This window comes from Arachis ipaensis, chromosome B04 (assembly GCF_000816755.2).
Source record: "Arachis ipaensis cultivar K30076 chromosome B04, Araip1.1, whole genome shotgun sequence".
NCBI classification, from domain to species: Eukaryota; Viridiplantae; Streptophyta; class Magnoliopsida; order Fabales; family Fabaceae; genus Arachis; species Arachis ipaensis.
Genome location: NC_029788.2, coordinates 9,077,412 through 9,102,334, shown reverse-complemented (window position 1 = coordinate 9,102,334; position 24,923 = coordinate 9,077,412). Strand labels below are relative to the sequence as shown.

The 24,923-nt window shown below is 37.3% G+C and overlaps 1 protein-coding gene and 1 pseudogene across 3 annotated transcripts; one reads left to right on the top strand and one right to left on the bottom strand.

Annotated features, from left to right (window-relative positions):
- The window catches only part of LOC107635986, a 74,140-nt pseudogene extending 53,226 nt beyond the window's left edge, over positions 1–20,914 (bottom strand).
- Positions 22,101–24,673, top strand: LOC107638794. Of its 3 annotated transcripts, none has more exons than XM_016342193.2 (2): positions 22,101–22,254; positions 22,805–24,673. In XM_016342193.2, the coding sequence occupies exon 2, from the start codon at positions 22,970–22,972 to the stop codon at positions 24,284–24,286; it is 1,317 nt and encodes a 438-aa protein (XP_016197679.1). In that variant the 5' UTR covers positions 22,101–22,254; positions 22,805–22,969; the 3' UTR covers positions 24,287–24,673. The 3 variants fall into 3 exon arrangements, with proteins under 3 accessions (XP_016197679.1, XP_016197676.1, XP_016197677.1); XM_016342190.2 differs by having other exon boundaries at positions 22,112–22,330; XM_016342191.2 differs by lacking the exon at positions 22,101–22,254 and adding an exon at positions 22,341–22,671.

Sequence of the window (24,923 nt, the reverse complement as noted above, 5' to 3'; positions counted from 1 at the left end):
ATTTGTTAATGAGTTTGATTTGTTGTTACTCTGAAGAAGGATGAGTGAAGTAGCTGGTGTGAAGAAGCCTTGGAGAGTTGGAGTGAATGGAAATAATTTCATTCATCAATCTTCGTATTGTTTATAGCTTAGAATGTGGTTTTCATTCCCTGTAGTTGTGCTCAAGCCTTGGATGTTTCTGAAGCATAGTAGTTTCTTATTTTGAATTTGTTATTGTGGTTTCAGTCTATCATCATCATAATGATGTACTTATCCATTCTGCCATTCATAATCAATTTAGCATCGGTCATTTTCATTTTTTGATCTAATGAGAAAGCCCAAGTCGCAATCAGAACTTGGAAATTAATGCATAAATTTTGTAACAAGATCTAATTGTGATAAGGTTTATGATTAAACAATTCATAAGATTTTGCACCAAGTGCTTTAATATTTTTATTATTTAACTCTCTTCTCAATTGAGAACACGAATATTTAAAAATCAATAATAAAGATAAGATCTTATTCTTTGCTAAATGATTTGGGTCTTCTAATGTTATCCTTGACTATACAAATTCAATGGTTTTAAAATATATTATGAATTTACAAATTATAATGTCATTTTTGTTATTCTAACCTTTTTTTTTACCTTCAAATTGTTGAACTGCTGTTCTTTACATCCTCTTGAATGATAAATCCCGTGTTGATGATTCTTTTGCTATACTTGAAATTTGATAATCTAAGTTCTTACAAGGTCTCAACCACTTTGTCATTATTCAGGCCAATAAAATTAGAGCTATCCTCTGAAGAAGAAATAGTTGCTTCAATGCCTTTGGACATAATTAGGTATAAATAGTCATGTTGATTCAATGATGATATGCTGATTTTTACTTCCTTCAGGTTTTTGTCAGAAACCATAATTCATAATTGAAACCTGATATCAATCCTCTATTAAACAAATTATGCTTTCAGTTTAATATAGTCAGTCTTGTTTCTCTGTTTTCTCTTACCACCTACTTATGTAACTTTGATTGTCATAAGTTACCAATGGTTTCAGCTTTAGAAAAATTGTTTTGGTAATCTCTCATCTGTTGCTCATTTTTAGGAAGAATGACTTCACTTTGATAGAAGATCTAAATGCACCACCTGGCTGCCATTATAAATTAAAGTCCATTCCCTTCAGTAAAAATATAACCTTTGGAGTTGAAGCTAGGTTCTTCGGATTCTTTTGGATTTTAGCCATGTCTATTGATTTATACAATAGAAGGAAGGTCAAGGATGGCCTATACATACATTTTTCTTAATATTTAGAATGTTCCTATTCAACCTTAAAAAGTAGTATAAAATTTTCTAACAAAACAAATGGTGATATATGAGGTTACGGTTAGGGGTATCCATGGATCGGATCGTATCCGCATATCCGCAGTAAATATCCGCATCCGATCCGAAAATTGCGGATATGATCCGATCCGCAAATTGATCGGATCGGAGGGTGCGGATCGGATCACGGATATATGCTCTACATCCGCGTATCCGATCCACGGATCCGCAGATCCGCACTATAATAATTAAAAAATAAATAAATATATATATGTTTGGTATTATATTTACTTGTTTGTATGTTTTAGTTAGTAATTATTATTCATATATTGTATTATTTTATTTTTGTTATTTAGAGAGAGTTTGATTAAAAATATTTTAGGAATAAATAAGTTTAAAAGTATGAAAGAAATATTTTTATCGAATTTTTTTACATAGAAATATAATTAAAAAGAGAAGGTTTAATTATGCGGATATATCCGATATCCGATCCGATCCGATCCGCAAATATGCAGATCGGATCGGATCCGATCCGACATTAAAAAGTGCGGATATCATATCCGATCCGATCCGATGAAAATTGTGCGGATCGGATCAAATTTTCGGCCATATCCGATCCGATCTGATTCGCGGACACCCCTAGTTACGGTACAGGTATAAGAAAGTAATTTAAGAATAGGATAATTGCCTTTGATCTTTCTCTATAACATTGTGTAAATTTGATTTTGTTGTAGGACTATGTCAGTTTAAGAATAAGATATATTCTGGTGGCAAAGCTTGACCACATATTCTTAAATCCTTCGTCTACTTTGGCTAATGGGAACCAGTCTGCAATCAATTGTACATTCCCTTTGCATACATGGTGCTTAGGCGTAAGTTCTGACATTTGTGATTGAACATTATGTACAGAGGGGTAAATTAAGTGTGCCATAGAATTTTAAAGATACCACATTCATTGAATTCTAACTTCCTATAGTGTTATGACATTTTAAATAGTTTCAGTATATGTATGTTTTTATCTAAACATTCAAGTTCAAAGTATTGAAGTTTTGCAAATTGAACGGATTTTTTAATTTGTAAATCTAGAACAACCTTCATTTTTCAGCCAAACTTGCATAAGCTTCATAAATCCAGACAAGTAATGTGGTATCGTGCTTGTAAAACTTGCAACAAAAAAAGGTTGTTGAGAGAGAGCATCTACATTGGGTATTGGTGTGTGAAGGTTGCCAAAAAAATGATGAGTAATGCAGTTTAAGGAAATTCACCTTTTGAAATCTTTATTCTGAATTTTTTAATATTATAAAATGTAGTTACAATTTAGTTTGTCCTTTTTGGAATACATTATAGCTGTAGTTGCTGATGATAGTGGGGAGACTTATGTCTCAGTCTTCAATAAAGAAGCTGAGAAGATTGTTGGTTGTTTTGCTGATGAATTAGACATCTTAAAAACTCAGTTAAATGTGTTTGGTTGTCTTTGTATAGTTGATTTTGGATATAATTATTTAATTATTAATTTATTTTTGTTCATTTCAGGATGTTAATGTATGTTGAAATTTTAAAAAAGTGGCCTTTTATGATTTTAGGGTTTGCTAGATGATCAGAACATTTTTTTCTTCTCATATTTGTTTATTGGAATTATGCTTTCTTTTCAAACATTGTATTTTACAGCTATGCATGTGCTGTGTTGACATATGTAATTTTACTGCTCTATATTTTTAATTATATTTTATCCTATCTCGTAACACTTCTTTTTTCCTATTATCTTAGACATCCTTATCAATAAATTACAAATAATAATAGTAGCTTAATCCGTGTATATTTCAAATCTAATATCCTCTAATAATGATGCTAATTATTAGGGTGTTCGCAGTGCGATTTAATTCGATTTTTTAGAGAAAAATCATCTGATCCAATCAATTAATTAAACTGCGGTTTAATTTGATTTTGTTTTTTTATCGAAATCATCCAAACCAAACTAAATCAATTAAAATCGATTTAGTTTGGTTCTGTTTGTTCAGTTTTTCAATCAATTCAAATAAAACCTGTCATACTATTTTACAAAGTGATAACATTAAAATTATGGAATACAAGTACACCACAACTAACAAAAGTCTTGATCCAATGAAATTCAACGACAATATAAATTAAAATATGACAATTAAATAAGTTTAAAAGTTCAATAGTCAACACAACGAAAAATAAAAACAAATTTCCAACAACAAATAGTCACGTTTTGATGTCCTCTCCAACAAAACAAGAGTAAAGATCCAATCCGATCCTTGTCCATTTTCACGAAAGACAAAGTGATCCCTGTCCAAAAAAAAGGGACACTTCGACCCTTAACCTTTTTATTTTGGGACAATACAGTTCCTCTGTTAAAAAAAATCATCAAATAATAATAAAAATTAGTTTTGTGGGGGTTTTATTTGTATTTTGTGGGGGTTTTAAACCCCCACAAAAATATTTTTAACAATATAACTAATTACTACCACTATTACCATTATCTTTTTCATCCTCATTATTATCACTCCTACCTCTATTATTTTTATTGTGTAACTATATTTTATCATCATCATTATCTCCTCTACCATCATCATCACCAATACCAATATTATCAACATTAAAGTTTTCTTCTTTCATTTTTTATTCGATGTTATTTTTTTCCTTTAAAAGACATTGTACTATAATTACTTTTTTTTGTGGCATTATTTCCTACCCGCCCCGTTGCCACCCCTACCTACCTCTATTATTTTTATTGAGTAACCATACTTTATCATCATCATTATCTCTTCTACCATCATCATCACCAATACCAATAATCAACATTAAAGTTCTTTTCTTTCATTTCTTATTCGATGTTATTTTTTTCTTTAAAAGGTATTGTACTATAATTTTTTTTTGTGGCATCATTTTTATCAATGGTTTTTCTTCACTTAACCACTATTGATGAAGAAATTTTTTAAAAACAAAGTTATTAATAGTTTGTGGAGGTTTAAACCCCCTCCCCCACAAAATACAAATAAAACTCTCACAAAACTAATTTTTTATTATTATTTAATAAATTTTTTAACAGAGGGACCGTATTGTCCCAAAATAAAAAGGTTGAGGGTCGAAATATCCCTTTTTTTTTTTACAAAGATCGCTTTGAAAATGGACAAGGACCGGATTGAGTGTTTACTCACAAAACAATGAAACTTCTTTAAGCAAATCAACCTGAAATCAAAAGACAATTACATAATAAGAACAATAATAATTGGAAAAAGCACTTGATCATGTCACAGGTGAATCTTCGCCATCGTCTCTACTCTCTTATGACCCATTCTAGAGACTACCTTTCAAGTAAAATCCCTTCTTCTCAAATCTGCTAATAGTCTCCCCAACCTGAAACAGAAAGTAGTTTTTTTTTCAAATATTATAAGGGAAAAAGAACAACATTGACCTACTTTACAAAATAGCTACTTTCATCAACCTAATTACTAATAATTTCAAACAATCAGTAATGAACAAATAATAAAAAAATCAGTAATGAACAATAAACAACAATCATCAATCAACAATCAACAATGAATAAAGAATAACAATCATCCATGAACAACAATCAGCAAGCAATTTCAAAAAATCAACAACAAAATAATGAACAACAATCAACAATCAAGCAACAAATATATAGAACAATAAAACTAAATACCTGGCTCAGAGGCTCCATAAACTCGGCGTGGAGGAGACGGTGCTGTGGGTGCTGTGGGTGGCTGGGTGTTGTCTGCAACAATGCAAAAGGCTGCTGTGGGTGCCGTCCGTGAGGGTGCTGTCCACCGTGGGTACTGCCCGCGAGTCGGCGACGGTGCTGTGGACGGTGGAGGACGATGGTGCTGGGAGGTGCTGGGAGGAAGGGGTTCAGCTGGGGTAGTGGGGCTTGAGCCTTGAGGTTTCTTCGCTGGTAGAGAGTGAGGAGCGGCTCTAGGTTTAGGTCTGTTTTGGGGGAGGGGGTTGGTTTTGTTAGGGTTTTTAGCAAGGTTGCGAGAACCGAACCGGTCATCAAACCAGTCGAATGATTGGTTCAATGGTTTAATTGTTCAATCAGGGTTGAACCGTAGTTGAACCGGTTTAATTAAATATAGAGTAAAATTATAAAAAAAATTCAATACATAATTTTAAAAATTTAAATTCAATAATTTCTAAATTAATAAAATTTAAAATTTAACCATTTCACAAAAATTATCCATAATTTATCATTAAAAGGTCATAAACAACTTCAAATATCAAAGTTTATAACTAAAGAAAATCAAAATGCACATAAATGACAAACACAAAATATTTTGCAACCAAAAAGAAATAACATTGAACAAACAATACTTCAACTAAACAAAAACACTACTCATCAAAAATATTCCCAAGCCGGGTCAGAATTTCGTGGAAAGGAACCTGTCTGAGATTTTTGTACAGAATTATGTTGTAGTTGCTGATCAATTGTTCCATCTAAATTCAAAATTATGTTGTAATTGCTGATCAGCTGTTCCATACTTCCATCTAAATTCAAAATGACAACAATTCAGAATCCAAACAAATATAATAATCCATACAACTCATACGACATTCATTCAACATAATTAACATAGCAGAATTGAATTTAAATTTTAAACCCCAAAATTCAACAGAGCAGTATTCAACATAGCAGAATTCAACAAAACTCAATATAGCCAAATCCAACAGAGCATAATTGAATTTATATACCAAAATTCAAAATACCAAAATTCAAAATAAACAAAATTGAAAAACAGAACAAGAATAATTAACAAAATAAAAAAATTAATTGAAAAACAGAACAAGAACCCATGAACAAGAACTCAGAAAATGGAAAAGATTTGAAAAACAGAACAAGAACCATGAACTCAAATATGTTCAATTCATACAGTTTTGTCACCAAATAAACGAAATTAATTGAAGGGGTAAGTACGATTTTGGTCCCTTAAGTTTAGTGCCAGAATCGAATTCGTCCCTCTTATTATTTTGCCATTAAAATCGTCCTTAATGTTTTTTTTCGTATTAAAATCGTCTTTTTCAATAAAATTTTTTATTTTATTCCTAAACTACCCCTATCCTATTTTAATAATAAAAATTATAAAATTAAAAAAAAAAAGAAAACGCGTAAAAACGCGTTGGGGGTGGAAGAAGAAAAGGGTCGATTTTAATACGAAAAAAAACATTAAGGACGACTTTAATGGCAAAATAACAAGAGGGACGAATTCGATTCTGGCACTAGACTTAAGGGACCAAAATCGTACTTACCCCTTATAGAAGGAAAAGATTGAAGTACTGACTACTGAGTACTCACCGCGGGAGAGGCCGAGAGCAGACTGTCAGAGCCAGACGTCGACCCACGCTTCGGTGACGGTGACGGTTCGGTGCCGACGACAAGCTGACAACCACGACGATGCCAAGCCAATGACCAGACGACACCAACACGGTGATGCTTCGACCCGTGACGGTGACCTTCGACCTCGTTTTGCGATGGTGACCTTCGACCCGACCACGACGGTGAAGCTTCGCTCCGGCGTTTGTTGGAGGTGACGGTGGTGTTTGTACTTTAGAGGAAGAAGGTTGAAGAGAAACTGAGAGAAAGTTAGGGTTGGGACTTGGGAGGTGACTAGAAGTCTTCGAAGAGAACTGATGCTTCAGCCTTTTTTTTTTTTCCCTTTTTTTTAAACAGCGCCAAAACGGCGCCCTTTTCGTGGCTTGGGAAGAAAAACCGGTACTTGCTAAAACCTGGCCGGTTTGACTGGTTCACCGGTTAACCACCGTTGGATCGTTTTTTTTATCAATTTTTTGTAAGACGGTTTTGCAGGTGGACTGGACCGGCTACTTGACCGATTTTTGGTTAATCCGGTTGAACTGGCCGGTCCGGCTCAGTTTTCAAAACCTTGGTTTTTAGGTGGTCGGTTCAGTTTGGTTCGAGTTTTCAGTGTCGAAACCAAAAACTGAACCGACCACAAAAAAACAGCAAAACATGATTTTTTCGGTTATCGGTTTGTTCGGTTTTAAATTTTTTTGGTTCGTTTGGTCGGTTTTGTTTGATCTGGATTAGTTTTGAACACCCCTACTAAGTATATCATCTAAGTACTTATGTGATATATTAAAATAAAAAAACCATGTAGATATAATTAGGGACGGCCATCATTCTTCTAACCTTTTTGTAGATTACACTCTCTATCAATAGATTATTTTTTGTTATATTAAACGATGAAAGCATATTTTCTGTACCATCTAATTTATATGATAATCACGTCCTATATCACTATATTTTAGTTTAGCTTTCTGTTTTGGGGCTTACCTAGAACCGGAGGGTTGGGCTCGAATGAGAGGCCCAAATGCTAAAGGGAGGTGGTCTCTGACTGGATGCACGTCTGGGGACTGCCATTTGAGTTGTGTGTGCGTTTGAAGAATGGGGGGTGGTGCCTGCAAAGACACTCCAATGTCTAAGTCACCAAGGGCCTTAGCAGGTTTAAGTGTATTGGAACTTAGTTTTACCTAAGTGTGTCAGTATATTTATAGGGAAGGAACCAATAACCACTGCTGAACTAGTTCCACCTCTGATGGTGGATAACCGTCCCTTTATCTTAGGGTTGTTGGGATCTCTCTTCTAAAAGTGGGTGGGAGATTTAAGGAGGCAGTTATTCACTTGGATAAGTGTTGACTGCTTGCTGGTGTCGACCCCGACTTCTTAGTGGAGGTCAGTACACAGTGAAGGCCAACCTTTTGGATTGGGTCTCTTGAATTGATCGGGCCTGGCTTATATTTTGGGTCAGGGTATGAACAGTGCCCCTACTCGAGTCCAATCTCTTAGTTACGAGTTGAATTCGAGTATCAGTTGAGCTCGGGGACGCTTTAGTCGATATTTCCTTTCAACTCGGAAAACCGACGTGGTTTTAGTTTTGAAACCGACGTGATTCTGAATTTTCAAACGTCGCGTCTAATCAAACATCGCATCTGTTTGGATTCTGCATTTACACGTGGGCGGGCAGTACATTGGTAACGGCGCGTTCTTTTAATGACTAAACCGTTATTACGATTATGCCCCTAGTGCTTTATAAATACATTTCCCTCTTCTTTCTTTTCCTTCTTTCGTTTGCTTTCTGAGAGCTGCTTTGCTCCTTCGCTCCTTTCCTCGCTCACGAGATCCTCGGGCTTTCTTTCTTCTGCCGTAGTGTTTGTCTTTCTATCTTCTTCTTCTCAAAAGGTTAGTTCTTTATGTCTCCTTTTTGCTTTTCTGCTTAATATGCTGCATGTTTTGAGAGCGAGATTCTTTGGTGTGGTGTTTTACTGTTCGTAGTAGGAACATTTTGGAAATTTGCATTTTCCTTTTTGCGAGGATCTCTTTTGCTATGGCTGTTATTTGCTTTTGCCTTCTGTTTGAAAAGAACTTCTTCGTTATGGACTGGTTTTTTTATGACTTCTTTTTTCTGGTAATGTAGGTATTATCATTTTCACATACATTTTTTCCTTTTTGCACCATGTCTTCCCAAATTTCTGAGACTCTTTTGAGATGGGTAGATACTTCCGTCCTCTCTGAAAACCCTTTAGTGGACACCATCTTCATAACTGAACTCAGGAAACACTATAGGGTCTGTAGCCTTGAGGGTGACGAACCCAAATATGAGTCGGTATCCCCTAATCCTGAGGACCGAGTTTGTTGTGGGAGGAATGACGATGCTGATCCTCATTTTGTTTTCATGTATGACTGTCTTTTTACCCGTTTAGGGGTTACCTTGCCTTTTTCTGATTTTGAAGTGGAAGTTCTGTCCCACTATAGGGTAGCTCCTTCCCAATTTCACCCCAATTCTTGGGGTTTTCTGAAAATTTACCAGCTTGCCAGCCGAGAGCTTGACCTCCCGATCTCTTTAAAAATCTTTTTCTATCTTTTCCACTTGACCAAGCCTTTTAGTAAACAAAACAAACAACAATGGATGTCTTTCTGAGCCATTCAAGGTCGGAAAGTCTTTTCCATCTTTGATGAATCCTTCCATGACTTTAAAAATTTCTTTTTCAAAGTTCAAGTCGTTGAAGGCCATCACCCTTTCTTCTTGGATGAGGATACTGAGCCCCAATTTTCTTTGTACTGGGTAGAAGCCTCTCCCGTAGAGAAATATAGCTTAGCAGACTTGGATGGGGTAGAGAACGCTGTTGTTGAGTTCTTTCGAGAGGCTTGGGGATGGGCTCCAAACCTGGACACCAAGAAATTTCTTCTTGGATCCCCGAGTTCTATTAGGGCCGAGCTAGGTAGTTCTTCATTTCATGCTCTTATAGTCACACTTGACTCTTCTGACTTGTATTAATTTGCTCCCGACTTGTGCTGATTAATTTTGTTTTTCTTTTTAGAAATGGTGAAAAGCGGGTCGAGAGCAGCTTACCATAAGGTTCAGGAGGCAAAAAGGAATGCTTGCGCCCGGGCTGCTGCACAGGAAGTCGGTGCTTCTACTACTCCTCCTCTTTATGGGTCTGGTCAGGGGACCTCTTCCTCCTGGCCAATCTTAGTAAATTCTGTTCTTACTCCTCCTCGTCCTGCTCCCCCTGTTCAGCCCTCCTCGGAACCCGAGAAGAAAAATGCAAGACCATGGAAACCGGCTCGTCTATTGTTAGGGATGCCGGTTTTGATGGTCCGAATTTTGCTAGGAAGCACATCCTTCCACACAGCCAGATTGCTATGAACGATGCTGCTATCCAAAATCACCTTAACATTTTAATCCGAGGGAGAATTCGAATTGCTGGGGTCTGCACCTCCCTTCTTGATATTTTTGACAAAACTCCTTTGAGCACTACCCAAAAATCTTTGGAGGATCTCTAACGGAGGATTGCCATGTATCAAGAGGATGAGAGGAGGCTGCGGGAGGAAAACAATAAGATGAAGGAAGAGCTTGTTCAGGCCCGGGAGCAGGAGAGGAAGCTGAAGGGCCAGTATGTCATGGCGGAGGGTTTGAAGGAGAAGGCCGAACAGAATTATGTTCGCCTTTTTGCAGATAAAATTGAATTGAATGAGGAGCTAGACAGGCTTAGGGAGGGATACCAGGACCTGGAGAAGTCTGTGGCGGAAGGTACTGAGGTGTTATTTGAGGTGCTGAAGGAGTAAGTTTGGGTTCTGGCTCCCGACTTGGATCTATCTCCTTTGCATCCTGACAAAGTTGTCGTTGACGGCGCCATTGTTTTTCCCAATGTTCTGAAAACCGAACCGGACCGGACGGTTCAACCGGGTTAACCGGAAACCGGTTACCAGGCCAGTCCGGTTGACCTTCAAAATCGCCCTGCAAAAAACTGGTAAAAAACCGGTCGAACCGGTGGTTAACCGGTGAACCGGCCGAACCGGCCGGGTTTTTAACAGCACCGGTTTTTAACTAAAGACCGAAAACGGTGCCGTTTTGACGCACAAAAGAAAAAAAAATGAGCCCAACCCACTTACCCGCATAGCTGACCCGTAACCCAATTACCTAACCCCTTATACAAACTACGAGAGTCACTCAGCAGCCACCAAACCTCAACCCTAATTTCACTTCAAAGTTCCAATCTCCTTCAGTTCATCCAACTCCAACGAATGCGACCATCCCTCCCAGTCTACCACAATCGACACCACATCAGAGCTGCTGTCACTGGGCAGAAGGACCTCCAACGGGCGGCGTCATCGGCTTCATCTGGTCGTTTGGGCATCTGATCTCCGAAGCTTCCGTGGTCCGCGTCGTCTGCTCATCTGGTAAGCTTCTCTGTCAACGTTTGGGCATCTCATCTCCGAAGCTTCTCTCGTCTGGTCGTTTGAGTTGTACTGGTTTTTTCAACTAATTTTTTTAATTTTGTTAATGAACTATATCAATTGATACAGAGTTCTTTATTTGGTTAGTTATATGGATTGATGCAGAGTTCTGTTTCTAATGGCTGCTGTATGTAATTCAATTTTGGATTATTTGGTTAATTATATGTAATGGCTGTTGTACTGGTTTTTCAATTTTGGGATTTTGAATGCTGAATAAAATTTTAATATAATTTTAGATTCTGAATGACTGTAATTCTAAATTTTGCTATAATGGCAGAGGTTTATTATTATGAATTTTGCTGTAATTTCTGAATTTTGAGATGTGAAAGTAATGTTTGTCATATAGCTACAATTGGGAATAAATAAATTTTATTATTATTTTTATTTCTTTTCTTAATCAAATTTTGGAGTCTCTGGTTAGGTTGGGAAGGGACTAATATTGTTGTTGGCTCATGATAATTTCGTCATCTAGCATAAATTAGTTTCTAAATTCGAGTTTCTAATACTTTATTTATTTACTTTTTAATTCTTGCTGCCTCTCTTGTTTAAAAGAAACGATAACTGTGATAATATTTGACATGGTTTTATTGGAGACAGAGACATCCTCCATTTAATAGTTCCTCCTTATGCTTGCTGCATATGGAAGCTGTAACAATCAATTGCGGTGCCAATGTATTGTTCAATGAATCTAAAAATTAAGATGGTCTTATGAATAAGACCAAGGAACAAATGTTTGGTTATCAAATCTTCTGCTATTAAGAAAACAGTTTATTGTTATTATATATTGAATTTTTTTTATAATTTTACTGTATATTTAACTAAACCAGTTCAACCACGGTTCGACTCCGGTTGGACCATTAAACCATTAAACCAGTTACTCGACCGGTTTAATGACCGGTCCGGTTCTCGCAACCTTGGTTTTTCCTGCTTGTCCTGCTACAGATTCCGAGCTGAAGATGGTGGGGCAGCGCGTAATAGAGTCCCCTTCTCGTGAAGTTGATATGCCGTCTTCTTTGGCTACTCCTGAGGTGATTCCAGCTCCTAACGCCGAAGAGATCCCTCCAACCCCTCTGACTTCCACGGCTGGAGTTCCGACCTCCCCTCCTGGGGATGATTCCATTCCTCCTCTTGATCCTAAGTAGTTTGAAGCTATTAAGGCCCGACTTGTGGGTCCTTTTTATAAACTCTGTATATTTATTTCTTTGTGTTGAAGGTTTGTGACATTTGTTCCTTTTTCATAGCGTCTTAACAACAATTTGTCATTTTTTGCCTTTTTTGGATAAGGCCTTTTAACAAAGTGGTTTATTTTTATCATGCATGTTTGTTGCTTTTTGCTGCTTGATCAAACTCAGCTTTTCTTAAAATCTTTTTGAGAGAGGTCGAACGTTTTCTAAGGGAAAACGCTTTTTACCGCTCTGTAAAGTTTCTTCAAGAAAACTTATTTTGAATAATTTTGGCAAAGGTTTTTTGCAAGGTTTCGTAAAGAACTTTGGTTTTGATCTTTGGGCTGAAAGTTTCGACTATGTGAAGAACTCTTATCATTGATTCCCTGAGGAATTCTCGCCTCTCTTTGTTTTCCATTATTTTGACCTCGTACGTTCAATTTTACTATGCCTATTGAATCGTCTACATAACTTAGGTTATTCTTGCAATGCATTTTATTCGGCTCGGGCTTTCCCACTTGCAAGTCGTTAGCTATGATATGTCCGAGCTTATTATGATCGACTTTTATAACCTCTTTACACTGACTTGTACCTCATCACTTTATCTTGCTGACCATATAGGCCGGTCAACAGATTTTTGCATTTTTTCGAGCTTAAGTCAGTACGTATCGTAGTAATGATAAATAAAAATTTTAAAGAGAATGGTAAGAGGATAATGTAAAGAGAGATATTATTGTTGAATGTAGTATGGAATTTCAAGGACGCTTTTGCTACTAAGGGTTTGGAAATTCTACCCCCTAGCCCTCGCTATGATGCCTCGTTAAAACCCCCTCCAGGAAAACCCTTCTTTGGAAAAAAACCATGAAGTCGGAAAAAATAGTACATCAAGGAGCGAGGTTCACTTCTAGCTGTAATATCTCTTCATATTGCAGACGTGACATGATCTGGGAAGCTCTAACCCCTCTAGATCGGACACCTTATAATACCCTTTTCCTAAGACCTCAATAATCTTGTAGGGCCCTTTCCAATTTGCAGCGAACTTCCCTTCGCCCGACTTATTTGTGCCGATGTCATTTTTTATCAGAACCAAGTCATCTGTGGCGAAGCTTCTTCGAATGACCTTTTTGTTGTATCTATTCGTCATCCTTTGCTTCAACACTACTTCTCTTATCTGAGCTTGTTCTCGGGCTTCGGGGAGCAATTCGAGTTCTTCCTTGTGAGCTTGAATGTTGTCGACCTCGTCGTTGAATCTCACCCTTGGACTTACCTCATTTATCTCTATAGGGATCACTTCTATGCTATAGGCGAGTCGAAAGGGTGTCTCTCCAGTAGTAGAATGAGGTGTAGTTCGGTAGGCCCACAATACTTGAGGGAGTTCTTCAGCCCAAGCTCCTTTTGCTTCTTGAAGTCTTTTCTTAAGTCTTGTTAAAATAAATTTGTTAGTAGCTTCGGTTTGTCCATTTGCTTGGGGATGTTCTACCAAAGTGAATTGGTATTTAATTTTCAAGCTGGCCACCAGGTTTCTGAAGGTGGAGTCGGTAAATTGGGTACCATTATCTGTGGTGATGGAGTGTGGGACTCCAAACCTAGTAATGATATTCCTATAAAGAAACTTCCGACTTCTCTGTGCTGTGATGGTTGCTAAAGGCTCTGCTTCAATCCACTTCGTAAAATAATCTACTCCCACTATGAGATATTTAACTTGTCCAGGTGCTTGAGAAAAAGGTACGAGTAGGTCAAATTCCCATTTTGCAAAAGGCCATGGAGAATATATACTAATTAGCTCTTCTGAGGGAGCGACATGAAAGTTGGCATGCATCTGGCATGGTTGACACTTTCTCACAAAGTCGGTGGCATCTTTTTGTAAGGTCGGCCAGAAGAATCCAGCTTGAATAAACTTTCCAGCTAAGGATCTTGCCCCGAGATTATTTTCGCAGATACCATTGTGCACTTCGTCCAGCACTTCTTCTGTCTTAGAAGTTGAAACACACTTTAATAATGGTGTCGATATTCCTCTTCTGTAGAGGACATTTTTCACCAGTGTGTAGTTCTGTGCTTCCCTCCGAATCTTCTTCGCTTCTTTTTGTTCCCCCTGTAAGATGTCAAATTTTAAGTATTCGATTAGGGGAGTCATCCAACCAAGGTTTAATCCGGAAACTTCTAAGACATCTAGCTTGGTGTCTACCTTGGTGACTAAAAGTTCTTGTAGAGTTTCTTAGATCAGGCTCTTATTATTTCCACCAGGCTTGGTACTTGCCAACTTGGAAAGGGCGTCTGCTCTGCTATTGAGATTCCGAGTTATATGCCTGACCTTGGTTTCAGGGAATTGCCCAAGACACTCCATAGTTTTTTCTAAGTACCTTTTTATGTTTGGGTCTTTAGCCTGGTACTCTCCGTTAATTTGAGAAGTCACGACTTGAGAGTTGCTGAAGACGACTACTTTGGTTGCTCCGACTTCTTTAGCTAACTTTAGTCCAGCAATCAGAACTTCATATTCTGCTTGATTGTTGGAGGCTGGAAACTCAAATTTCAAGGAGACTTCTATTTGAGTTCCTTCTAGGATAGCCAGTATTATGCCTGCACCACTTCCGACTTTGTTGGAGAAACCATCCACGTACAACTCCCAGGTATTGGAGGTCTCCTCTTGGTCTCCTGCGTATTCGGCCACAAAGTCGGTGAGGTATTGGGCTTTGATGGTTGTTCAAGTTTCGTACTTCAAGTCGAACTTGGATAGCTCTATAGCCCATTGAAGCATTCTGCCCGCAACATTTATTTTCTGAAGGATTTGCTTCATGGGCTGGTTCGTCCGAACTTTTATGGTATGAGATTGAAAATAAGGCTGAAGCCTTTTGGATGCTATTATCAAGGCGTATGCGAACTTTTCAAGTTTTTAATATTTAGTTCGGGGCCTTGCAACACCTTGCTTGTGAAGTAGATAGGATTCTGTCCAATCTCATCTTCTCGTATCAAAGTTGACGCCACGATCTACTCTGCAATAGCTAAGTATAACACGAGTTCTTCACCCGCTTTTGGGCAGGTAAGAATTGGAGGTTGACTCAGGTACCTTTTGAACTCTTGGAATGCCTTCTCGCATTCAGGAGTCCATTCGAACTGGCATCCTTTACTTAGTAGGAAAAAAAGTGGCAAGGATCTTAATGCTAATCTTGCCAAGAACCTGGATAAAGCTGCAAGTCGGCCATTCAACTGCTGGACTTCCTTTAAGCAGGTCGGGATCTTCATTTCCAGGACCGCTCTACACTTGTTGGGGTTAGCTTCAATCCCCCTTTGTGTTAGCATGAATCCTAGAAATTTTCCAGCCTCCACTGCAAAGGTGCACTTGTCGGGATTTAATCTCATCCCGTGTGCTCTTATGGTGTCGAAGACTTTCGAGAGGTCGTCCAGGAGGCTGTTGTCATCCTTGGTTTTCACCAGCATGTCGTCTACATACACCTCCATTAACTCTCCTAAATGAGGTGCAAACATCTTGTTCATCAGCCTTTGATAGGTAGCCCCTGCATTTTTTTAATCCAAACGGCATGACCATGTAGCAATAATTTGCTCTTGGCGTGATGAATGACGTCTTCTCTTGGTCTGGTTTATACATCAGAATTTGGTGATACCCTGAGTAAGCATCCATGAATGACAAGTATTGGTACCCCAAGCTGGAGTCCACTAGGGTATCAATATTTGGTAGAGGATAGAGATCTTTTGGACATGCCTTGTTAAAGTCCGTGTAGTCGACACACATCCTCCATTTGCCATTCTATTTCTTAACCAGCACCACATTTGCCAACCAGGTCGGGTATTTGACTTCTCTGATAAAACCTGCTTCCAGTAGGGCTTGTATTTGCTCTTCGACAACTTGAACTCGCTCAGGTCCTAGCTTCCGCCTTTTTTGTCGAATAGGTCAGGATCCCGGATGAACAACCAATATGTGTGACATGAGTTCGGGATCTATTCCAGGCATATCGGAAGCTTTCTAGGCGAAGAGATCGGAATTTTATTGTAGGAGCTGTGTCTGCTTCTGCTTCAACCCTTCCGCTAGACTAGCTCTTATGTTGGTATTCTTTCCAATCTCTTGCCCGATCTGCACTTCTTCAATCTTTCCTCCAGGCTGTGGTCGTAGCTCTTCTTTAACTCGGACTCCTCTGAGTTCTATGGTGTTGACTTCTTTGCCTTTACCTCTCAGGTTAAGGCTTTCATTATAGCACTTTCTTGCCAACTTCTGATCTCCTCTGATGGTGGCAATCCCTTCTTGTGTTGGGAACTTCATGCAAAGGTGGCGGGTAGAAACCACCGCTCCAAGCTGATTTAGGGTTGTTCTGCCTATCAAGGCGTTGTATGCAAAAGCTACATCGACGACAATGAAGTCGATGTTCAAGGTCTTGGATTTCGTCCCCTTTCCAAAAGTAGTGTGCAGGGAGATGAAGCCCAGTGGCTTAATGGGAGTGTCTCCTAACCTAAAGAGGGTGTCAGGGTAGGCTCTTAACTCTTTCTCGTCCAATCCCAACTTATCAAATGCTGATTTGAACAGGATGTCCGCGGAGCTTTCTTAGTCCACCAGAGTTCTTTGGTGAAGGAAATAGTTGGGAGGTCGGGTCCTTCATTCCCAACTTGGTAAACTTCTTTCAGATGTCTTTTTCGAGATGATTTGGTCACCCCTCCTCCTGCGAAGCCTCCCGATATCATATGATATGTCGTTCGGGGGTTTGTGGGGGGCGGACTTCTTCGCCCGTGACCTTCATCGTCTCTTTTTATCTTCCGATGATTGTCCGACCTTTTCATGAGATATCTGTTTAACCGACCTTCTCTGGCCAGTTTTTCTATCACATTTTTCAGGTCGTAGCAATCATTAGTGGAATGTCCATACAACTTATGGTACTCACAGTATTCATTGCGGCTCCCCCTCCCCCCTTTTTTGTTCTTGATTGGTCGCGGAGGAGGTAGCTTTTTAGTATGGCAAATTTTCCTGTAAACATCAACCAGGGAAACTCGTAGGAGAGTGTAGGAATGATATCTTCTGGGCCTTTCAAACCCGATTTTTTCCTTTTTCTTGGGTTCCCTCTCTTTTTCTTTTGATTGGTTGGGATGCCCTAGTCTCCAGTTAGGTTCTCGTAACCTGCCGTTTTCTTTCATATTGATGTAATTTTCAGCTCGTTCCTGTACATCACTCAAGGAAGTCGGGTGTCTTTTTTAGATGGACTGGGAGAAGGGTCCTTCTCGGAGTCCATTAACGAGACCCGTTATTACTGCTTCAGTAGGTAAATCTTAGATTTCCAAGCACACTTTGTTAAACATCTCCATATAGTCTCTCAAGGGTTCTCCGACCTCCTATTTTACTCCGAGCAAGCTAGGAGCGTGCTTGACCTTGTCTTTTTGAATTGAAAATCACACGAGGAACTTGCACGAGAGATCATCGAAGTAGGTTACCGACCTTGGGGGAAGACCGTCAAACCACTTCATGGCCACCCTTGTTAGGGTCGTCGGAAAAGCCTTATAGCGAGTGGCGTCCGATGTGTCGGCTAAGTACATCTGACTTTTGAAATTACTGAGGTTGTGCTTCGGATCAGTCGTCCCGTCATACAGGTCCATATCAAAGCTTTTAAAGTTTCTGGGAACTTTAGCCCTCATGATATCTTCAATGAATGGGTCCTCTTCTCCTAGCGGGGTGTCTTCTCGATCTCTATGGGAATCCTTATTTCGGAGGTTGGATTCCAGCCTTGAGAGCTTTTCTTCAAGCTCTCTTCTTCGTTCGATCTCTCTCCTCAGGCTTCGCTCCGCCTCACGCTGTCATTCCAGCTCTTACTTTAGTTGCTTGAGTCGACCTTGGTGGCCATGTAGTAACCCTATTAAGTTAGCTGAGTGAGGTTGCCCATCTTTTCCAGGCTGATGAACCTCAGAGGGAATCCTTTTTTATCCCTGGGTGTTGGAGGGACCTTCGCGATGCTGTCCCCCCATTCCTCATAGGGATATTATTGCCCTATCGTTGTTGACCGTGTCTTGGTGTTCTTGCTCAGACTCCGATACGGTGTGCCTATCTTCTTGTTGGTCGTCTGCCATTGTTGGTTGATCATCCAGGTCCCCGGCAACAGCGTTAATGTTCCGAGGCTTACCTAGAATCGGAGAGTTGGGCTCGAATGAGAAGCCCAAATGCTAGAGGGAGGTGGTCTCCGACTGGATGCACGTCTAGGGACCGCCGTCCGAGTTGTGTGTGCGTTTGAAGAAATGGGGGGTAGTACCTGCAAAGACACTCCAATGCCTAAGTCAGCAAGGGCCTTAGCAGGTTTAAGTGTATTAGAACTTAGTTTTATCTGAGTGTATCAGTATATTTATAGGGAATGAACCAATAACCACCGCTGAAGTAGTTCCACTTCTGATGGTGGATAACTGTCTCTTTATCTTAGGGTTGTTGGGATCTCTCTTCTAGCAATAGGTGAGAAATTTAAGGAGGCAGTTATTCACTTGGATAAGTGCTGACTGCTTGCTGGTGTCGACCCCGACTTCTTAGTGGAGGTCGGATACACAGTGAAGACCAACCTTTGAAATTGGGCCTCTTGTCTTAATTGGGCCTGACTTATATTTTGAGTTAAGGTACGAACACTTTACAATAATCAAAATATGTTATTACATATCACATTTTTATTTTTTATACCTTAATTGTTTTTTTTTTTACTTGGGTTATTCCATATTTTGATTTTTCTTCTGAAACGTATACATTACAAAGACAATATTAAAATGTTGATGTAAATTTTTAACTAAATCACATGATTTCATTTTTATTGTATTTAATTATTTATAATTGACTCATATTATATATTACATCATGTTTAGTTTTCATATTAAAATTTTAATTAACTATTTATTTTGACATTTTATAATTTAAGTTTTAAATTTTGATCATTAATATATTTTTTTCATTTAATATGATCATTTTTTGTCATAAATTTAATTCTTTAATTTTAGTTCTATTGGTCAATCATCTTTTTCATTAGGTTCTTTTTCATGGATAATATTATTTAACCACTTACTACTATCAGGACTTTAATCCTCATCTAATTTTTATGTCCAAATAATTTTATCATAACAATTTTATCTTTATGTTTATTTATTTCTTTTCACTATTTTTTATTTATAATTTTTTCTCTAAAATTAATTGTAATTCACCTTATTATTTTTTTATTTATGAATTTTTTTCTAAAATTAATTATAATTTTCCTCTAATATTTTGGATAAAGTTTAAAAGTTCAGATTTTTTGTTTGTAATATATATGGTCAATATATCTATTGATCAGAACTATTTCATCATGTTGACTAATCTTTAATCCATTTATTCATGTTTTTTACTAGGCATGGTACCATTCTTATTTTCATGTAGTTTTTTTCCTTCTATTTATATAATGCAAGATGTTAATAAACCATTATGCACGTATTATGTAATTTTTAACTCATTCACTAGTATTAATTCAAAGCAAGAATAACATGGGATCCATTTGTAGATCTTGGCCTATGTCCAACAAGAAAAAAAAAAAAAGCAAGAATAATATGTATTTCAACTACTCACACATGTATATTTAATGATGCCACCTTATAAAACATGGTGAAAATCTTCTGGTGTAAATTATCATTTTTTTTTTCTATTTTAAAAACAATATAACAACTAAGTGCCGAGCTCATCTTTTATCATCTACTCTTCAGCTATTGTTCCCTTCTCGTTGACATAGATACCGTCAAAGAACTTCCTAATATCCTTGTTTTTCACATGGTATCTCTGATAAATCAATAGAAAAAGAAAACTTACAATTAGAATCTAGACAACAACGAAAAATAAACTGTTTGACAGTTTATGAGTGAATAATAAAGGAGAAACCTTGATACAAGCTCAATGTCATTTCCATCCAAAACGAGCTTATCTTTAAGCAAAGACATTCCCTCAAACATGTTCACCTTCCTCACCTACCAATACATTATAAACAGTTCAATATCTCAGAAATTAAAATAACTGCAATATACTTAATCACTAAAACAAAGTTGAAAAAAAAAAAAAAACTATGAACACATTAACACAGCACACAACAAGTTGGTAAACTTAATGAACAATTTAATATGTCATCAAAGTAAAATTAAAAAAATCTATTAATGCATTATTCAGCACACAACATGCTGGCGAACCTCATGAATAGTTCAATAACTAAGGAACTAAAATAATAACATCAGAGTTTACCTCATACTGCAAGATTAGAAAACCTACTTCATTTTCCTATTGTGATCTGAAATTAGAAAAAAAGATCAAATAGAAGGAGGGAGGGAAACATTAACCTTCTCTTCGTCAAGGAAGTTGCGGATCTCGATGGAGGAGTTGTTGTTGGAGATGCTGGCGTTAATCGGAAAGTGAGCATAGACGAACCTCCTCTTATAACGGTATCCCTTAGTAACGCCAGTGATGAAGTTCTGGCTGAGGGCAGTGCGGATGGCGGCAGAGGTCTTGCGAGAGCCAAACCAAGCGTCGATCTTAAGCTTCTTCTGGGCATTGTCGTCCTTGATGAGCTGGAAATCGAGGTTGAGGTGCTTGAAATCACGAACAAGCTTTCCATGGGACCTTAGCGTGAACCTTGATGCACACGCCTTTGGGAACGTTCATGGTCTTCATTTTTTTAGTAGGGTTTTCTCTCTTCCTTGCAACTCTGTATGTGATTTCTTTCTTCTCCCACAATGCAAAACGCAAAACCCAAGAGCTTCTATGTATCTCTGCTGCTAACCCTTCCAACGAATTTCTTAAGTTGAATTGTATTGGTCTTAGGCCGTCAGAGTTTAAAAACAAGTTTTCCAAATATTATACAAAATTGACAAATTCTATCTAACATTCGAAATAATATGTAACTTACTGTCTAGTGTAATTTTTTTTTCTCTCTATTTTAGAACCAATATAACAACTAAGTGCCGAGTTTTACTATCATTTTAATTTTATGTGTAATGTGTATATATATTTTCTCTCCTAAATAATTTTGTTATACATATTTCAGAATTACTAGAGGTATAAACTTATTCTTATTTTAACATATTTGATTTTGTTAATTAAGAATAACAATTGTGCTCTTAATAATTGTTTGTTTATATTTGTTTTTAAATATTATTTTATGTGATTATTTAGAAAAAAAGTTATATTTAAAAAAAATCATTTTTATAACAATTTTTTTTAAATTGGTATGTTACATTCTTTCATAACAGTCATAACAATCTTTGAATTACAATGCCCAAGGTGTTTATGCCAAAGGGAATAAGAGTCTTAGTCAGCACTAAAGGCAAAAGGAGCAGAGAACGTATTCGAAGATATTTCTATCAATTTGTCTAATACAGGAGTAGAGAACGTATTCGAAAAATAAGAAGATGAAGCTTGAAATGGTATGAATGCAGCCATCAAAGCGCTAAAGCTCTGATACCATGAACGAAAACAAGAGATACGATGGAATTTTAGAGAAGGATATCAGAAATATTCATTGAAATGTATTTTGAAATCAGAATTTGTTTTTCATATACTAAGAACTCTATTTTATATATGCCACATAATAACTAAAAAACTAAGTAAGTGATATAATAGTTTTGTAATAGAATTTCTGTTAACAACGGAAACTGGTTTTTGTTATTGTTGCTTCTTGACTTGTACATTAATAAGGCTTAGTGCGTGCAGCAAAGCCATTTCTCTCTGAACTTGCTGCGTCAAATCTCTGTTGTCATTTTCCTTGCTCTTATTCTCATTCTTTTATTTATTTATTTACTTTTTTTTGTTAAAAGTTTTGTTTTTTATTCTTTCAAAACCCCAAAAAGAGTTTATACTCATTTTAATAATATAATATTTTTGTATATTCCATGAAACGCCGAAAGCTTTATTCATCTCTTTCAATTCCTTCTTCTGTGATACCTTTTTTTTGGTCCCTCTCCTCTGTTCCCTATTATCCATTCTTTTTCTCTAACCCCATCTTCACTCTTCCTCTTCTTTGTAACAAGGTGCTTCCTTTTTCATCGATCATAACTCATTCTCCCTCTTCCTTTTCTGGGTTTCTCTCATAATCCTTTTAATAAGGTAAAATGGAAAGAAAAGAAAAAGTCAACATGCAAACGCTATTATGGCTCTGCTACAAAACAGAATCCTCAATAAATCTTCTTTGTTGTTTTTATCGTCGTGTTCATAGCGTTTGCCATTGGACACGTTCTTATTGTTAGTATATCTTGTTTGTTTCTTCCACTAACTGCTTAGAATTCTGGGTTCTGATAGGGATATGACATGATGGTGTTTTTGTCATAGATATATAGATTCACATGTGTCACATTACTTCGGTGTATTCTGAATTGTTCTAGTTTTCTTTTTCCCTTTTTTCTTTTTTTGAAAGTAATTACAGTGACACAAGGTTTTGAACATTGAAGGTATCGCCATGAATATAAAAATCTAATCTTTCACATTACAATTACATAGTTTTTGAGCTGATTCTGATGAATTTTTGTATAATTTGTTTTGTCACTTTTTTTTCTCATTACTCCTTCTGCATCACTCTTTCAGGTTGTGGGAGACTTTCAAAATTGGATCTTGCTCTGCTTATTATGTGCATGCATGGATTTTCTGCATTGACGTTTGTTCCTTTTGTTAGTGATGCTATTGTACTGAGTTCTGAATTTTCAAGACAAAGTTGTTGGTGCTTTTGCATGGGAGAAAGTTGAGTCTTACATGGAAGTGTTGTTGAAGTTCTTTGGTGGTACTGCAAATTCAGTTACTTGCAAATGCATGGTATTGTTTGTTACTGTTTTGATTCTTAGATTACTTCTCTTTCCTTCCTTCCCTAGTTTTGATGGGATTGAATGGACCAACATTGTGTATATCCGCAACAACCATCCTCCATTGTTGGGTTCTGAGTTTGGAATTAGGAAAAACAAGTTCTTGGAAGTTCCTCAGATTGTGTGGGGATTGAACAACCAGAAGATTGCATTTGCAAGGGCTTGTCTTACTGCTAGAATGCTGAATAGAACTCTTTTGATGCCTAGCCTTAGTGCCTCTTTGTTTTACAAAGAAATTGACCTCTTAAAGCCAATTTCCTTTGACAAAGTGTTCCAATTCAACGCGTTTAACACAATTTGCAGCGGTTTTGTTCAATTAGGCCAGTACTCGGATGTGTTAAATGTAACAAAAGTCCTTGAAATGCAGAAAGGAAGTGGAAGGAAGTGGACATTGGAAAGAGATTTATCACAATTGAGGGAGCATAGCCAGGGCTCGATCGATGACCACGAGGTAATTCGGATTGTTGGGAAGAATCCCTTTTTGTGGCATGATCATTGGCCTGTGAAGGATTATGCAAAGGTTTTCGAGTGCTTGCATTTGGTAGATAAGATTTCTGAAGAAGCAGATAGAGTTGTGTCTAGGATTAGAGAAGTTGGAAGAGAGGCAAGGGAAAGCATTAATGCTTCTGAGAGTTCTTCATTTCGGCCTATGCCATATGTTGCCGTCCACATGAGGATAGAAATTGATTGGATGATTCATTGCAAGAAATTAGAGCAGAGATTGAACACAAACCAAATATGCAGTAGCAGGGAAGAGATAATGGAAAGAGTTAGGAACATTGCCGGTTTGAAGGCTCCGGTCGTTGTTTATCTCGCGGTAGCCGATAAGCTCCTTAATGATTCTTCCATATTAGAACATTGGGGAGAAGGCATTCTTCCCTTTGAGAAGAAGAAACTTGGTGTTGATGGAATTTATAAGAAGTATCCATATCTAATTCAATCTGCAATCGACTATGAAGTGTGTTTGAGGGCTGATATCTTTGTTGGAAACAGTTTCTCCACATTTTCAAGCCTTATAGTCCTTGAAAGAACACAGAAGATGATGAAAATTGGAGCCACAAGCATGTGTGGAAATGATGCAAGATGGCCTTCTTATGCTTACAATATACCATCCGGAGAAGAATCAAATGGACCTATGAAATGGAATACAAATATGTCTGATTCAAGTCTTCAAGCAATCAGCTATGGCACCAACCACATTTCTTGTTGATAGTGCTGTGTATAATTTCTGTTGCAAATGTTCAGAATTCTTAGAGTAGATTAGAGGCCCTTCTTCTTGTGGAGTTTGATTAGCTCACATCAAGAAGAAAGAAAGAATGGTTAAGAGGTTACAACTTACAACAATGGGATATAGTTGTTTACATTGAGGTATGGTTTCTCTTTATGTAAATCATCATACTTTTAATGTCCATTGAGGAATGTTTTTTGAACATCTAGTTTTGTGACTTTTATACACACCCATATCATCTGATCATCATATTAGATTTTGATTTGGCCTCAATATTTAAATTAAGTTAGGTAAGTAACACAATTTATTTTTGCATATATCAACCCATTGATAACAATCAAAGTCTCTTGAAGAGGGCTATTTTGTTTATTTTTATCATTTTTAGAATAGTCATATTTGTTTATATAAAACATACATATTGTGCCAATTTATACTCTATTTACTGTTAGATAATAGTTGATTTAGTAACTTGTTTTTGTATTAAGATGCATTCTTTATATTCAATGTATGTAATATGTGCATGCTATATGTACTTGTGACATTTTTCTTGTAATATATATTTGTTGTTTGGTTGGGTTCACATGTGAGAATATGAAAAGGCGGAGAGAAGACACCTGCA

Bases quoted from the DNA above. Each gene is read 5' to 3' on its own strand.
- LOC107638794 (XM_016342193.2), top strand. From the start codon at position 22,970: ATGGAAGTGTTGTTGAAGTTCTTTGGTGGTACTGCAAATTCAGTTACT.